At 54.1% G+C, this 3,036-nt stretch overlaps 1 protein-coding gene across 1 annotated transcript; it reads left to right on the top strand.

The window, feature by feature from the left end:
• The first annotated feature begins 498 nt into the window (after nucleotides 1-498).
• TACSTD2 (tumor associated calcium signal transducer 2) lies at nucleotides 499-2,826 on the top strand. Its single transcript, XM_050803994.1, has one exon. The coding sequence runs from the start codon at nucleotides 1,106-1,108 to the stop codon at nucleotides 2,075-2,077; it is 972 nt and encodes a 323-aa protein (XP_050659951.1). The 5' UTR covers nucleotides 499-1,105; the 3' UTR covers nucleotides 2,078-2,826.
• Nucleotides 2,827-3,036: the final 210 nt, after the last annotated feature.

Below are 3,036 nucleotides of genomic sequence, written 5' to 3'. Positions count from 1 at the left end.
GACAAGCAATTTCTCACAGGCTCCATTCTTTCATTATTTACATGGTTCAGCTACTTACGTGGGATACAGGAAAAGAAAAGCAATGATTTGCTGTATTAGAATCAAATTGTACAAAAAACTCTTTACAGTCTTGCTGGCTCTTTAAGAATTTGTTCCTGTTTGTCTCTTTATAGCCAGTGCACACATAAATATTATGTGCGTGTGCACCTCTGTGTGTGCGCTTCTGTGCAGGACAGAAACTTAGTGTTTAACAGAACTTTTAACCCTTTGGACGCCAGGATACCTGTGTGTAACCCTTGATATGGTGAGTAACAGAACTGCTTCCCTAACTTCGACATCTGACCTTCAGATTCTGCATCACTTCGTGTCCACAAACATTTTATTTAAGGTCTCATCACTCTTAAGGTGCCAAAGACCCCTCTCAGGAATATGGGGAAGTTGATAGCAGTGTGACTTCAGGTCTTTAAGCCTCCTCAGCATCACCTATAAAACAGGTCTGATAGTCCCTACCTGTCAGGACTGGTGTGAGGATGAGATAATGCTTGTGAACTGTAAACTATATAAATATGTGCTACTGTGAGAACTGGACAAAGAAGAGAGGGAGTGAGAGAAATTAAGGGCGGGCTAGGGGCCCGGGAAAGAACGAAAAGGGAGTCGGGGATAGGGGAGAGTGCGACAGTCGCGAGCCACACTTTGCAATGAAACTCTTTAGACTTTCTGCCGGGAGAGCGGCCCAGACGCGCCAGGAGTAGGAGGCCGCGCCGAGGGCGGGTCCCCAGAAGCCTGCAGGTGAGTATCGGTTCTCCCCTTCCCGGCTTTCGGTCCGGAGGAGGCGGGAGCAGCTTCCCTGCTCTGATCCTATCGCGGGCGGCGCAGGGCCGGCTGGGCCTTCCGTGGGACGGGGAGGGGGGCGGGATGTGTCACCCAAATACCAGTAGGGACGGTCGGTGGCGGAACCAGCCGGGCAGGTCGGGCCGAGTATAAGAGCCGGAGGAAGCGGCCGGGCGGCAGACGCCCGCAGACCATCCCGGACGCCGGAGCCCGAGCCCCGCCGAGTCCCCGCGCCTCATCCGCCCGCGTCCGATCCGCGCTCCTCCGCCCCACCATGGCTCGGGGCCCCGGCCTCGCGCCGCCACAGCTGCGGCTCCCACTGCTGCTGCTGCTGCTGGCGGCGGTGACCGGCCACACTGCCGCGCAGGACAACTGCACGTGTCCCACCAACAAGATGACCGTGTGCAGCCCCGACGGCCCCGGTGGCCGCTGCCAGTGCCGCGCGCTGGGCTCGGGCGTGGCGGTCGACTGCTCCACGCTGACCTCCAAGTGTCTGCTGCTCAAGGCGCGCATGAGCGCCCCCAAGAACGCCCGCACGCTGGTGCGGCCGAATGAGCACGCGCTCGTGGACAACGATGGTCTCTACGACCCCGACTGCGACCCAGAGGGCCGCTTCAAGGCGCGCCAGTGCAACCAGACGTCGGTGTGCTGGTGCGTGAACTCGGTGGGCGTGCGGCGCACCGACAAGGGCGACCTGAGCCTGCGCTGCGATGAGCTGGTGCGCACCCACCACATCCTCATTGACCTGCGTCACCGCCCCACCGCCGGCGCCTTCAACCACTCGGACCTGGACGCGGAGCTGAGGCGGCTCTTCCGCGAGCGCTATCGGCTGCACCCCAAGTTTGTGGCGGCCGTGCACTACGAGCAGCCCACCATCCAGATCGAGCTGCGGCAGAACACGTCGCAGAAGGCCGCAGGTGACGTGGACATCGGTGATGCAGCCTACTACTTCGAGAGGGACGTCAAGGGCGAGTCTCTATTCCAGGGCCGCGGCGGCCTGGACTTGCGCGTGCGCGGAGAGCCCCTGCAGGTGGAGCGCACGCTCATCTATTACCTGGACGAGATTCCCCCGAAGTTCTCCATGAAGCGCCTCACCGCCGGCCTCATCGCCGTCATCGTGGTGGTGGTGGTGGCCCTCGTCGCCGGCGTGGCCGTCCTGGTGATCACTAACCGGAGAAAGTCGGGGAAGTACAAGAAGGTGGAGATCAAGGAACTGGGGGAGTTGAGAAAGGAACCGAGTTTGTAGGTACCCGGCGGGGCAGGGGATTGGGTGGGGTACCGGATTTCGGTATCGTCCCAGACCCAAGCGAGTCACGCTTCCTGATTCTCGGCGCAAAGGAGCCGTTTATCCTTTCAAATTCCTGCCTTCCCCCTCCCTTTTGCGCACACACCAGGTTTAATATATCCTGGCCTCAGGGTCTCCTTTCTTTCTCACTTCTGTCTTGAAGGAAGCATTTCTAAAATGTATCCCCTTTCGGTCCAACAACAAGAAACCTGACTGGGGCAGTGAAGGAAGGGATGGCGCTGCGTTATGTGTAAAAAACAAGTATCTGTATGACAACCCGGGATCGTTTGCAGGTAACTGAATCCATTGTGACACTGTGAAGGCTTAAATGAGTTTAGATGGGAAATAGCGTTATCGCCTTGGGTTTAAATTATTTGATGAGTTCCACTTGTATCATGGCCTACTCGAAGAGAAGAGGAGTTTGTTAATTGGTCCTAGGTAGTAGCCTCATTAACCATCGTTTGTATTACTGACCACATATGCCTGTCACCAGGAAAGAAGCCTGTTTCAGCTGCCTGAACGCAGTTTAGATGTCTTTGAGGACAGACACTGCCCGGAAACTCAGTCTATTTATTCTTCAGCTTGCCTTACTACCACTGATATTGGTAATGTTCTTTTTTGTAAAATGTTTGTACATATGTTGTCTTTGATAATGTTGCTGTGATTTTTTTTTTAAAAAAACATGAATTTAATAAAATATGGGAAAGGCACAAACCAAAAGTTGGCATTTGTGAAAAGTCCCTCCAGAATTCTATCACTCTGGTCTCCTCTAATTTCCCAAGACTTGTATTTTTTTTTAAATTTCAAATTATAACACTTTTTTTTCCCCAAAAAATGGGTGTTTCATGTTGCTATTCCGGTGTGTCCTAAGATATCCTAACTGGCCAGTGTAAATGCTATTCTTTCTGAATAAGATTATT

The sequence above is a fragment of the Macaca thibetana genome, chromosome 1 (genome assembly GCF_024542745.1).
Source record: "Macaca thibetana thibetana isolate TM-01 chromosome 1, ASM2454274v1, whole genome shotgun sequence".
Taxonomy (NCBI): domain Eukaryota; kingdom Metazoa; phylum Chordata; class Mammalia; order Primates; family Cercopithecidae; genus Macaca; species Macaca thibetana.
Note: the sequence above shows the minus strand (reverse complement) of the source record. Positions and strands in the feature narration are given on the sequence as shown.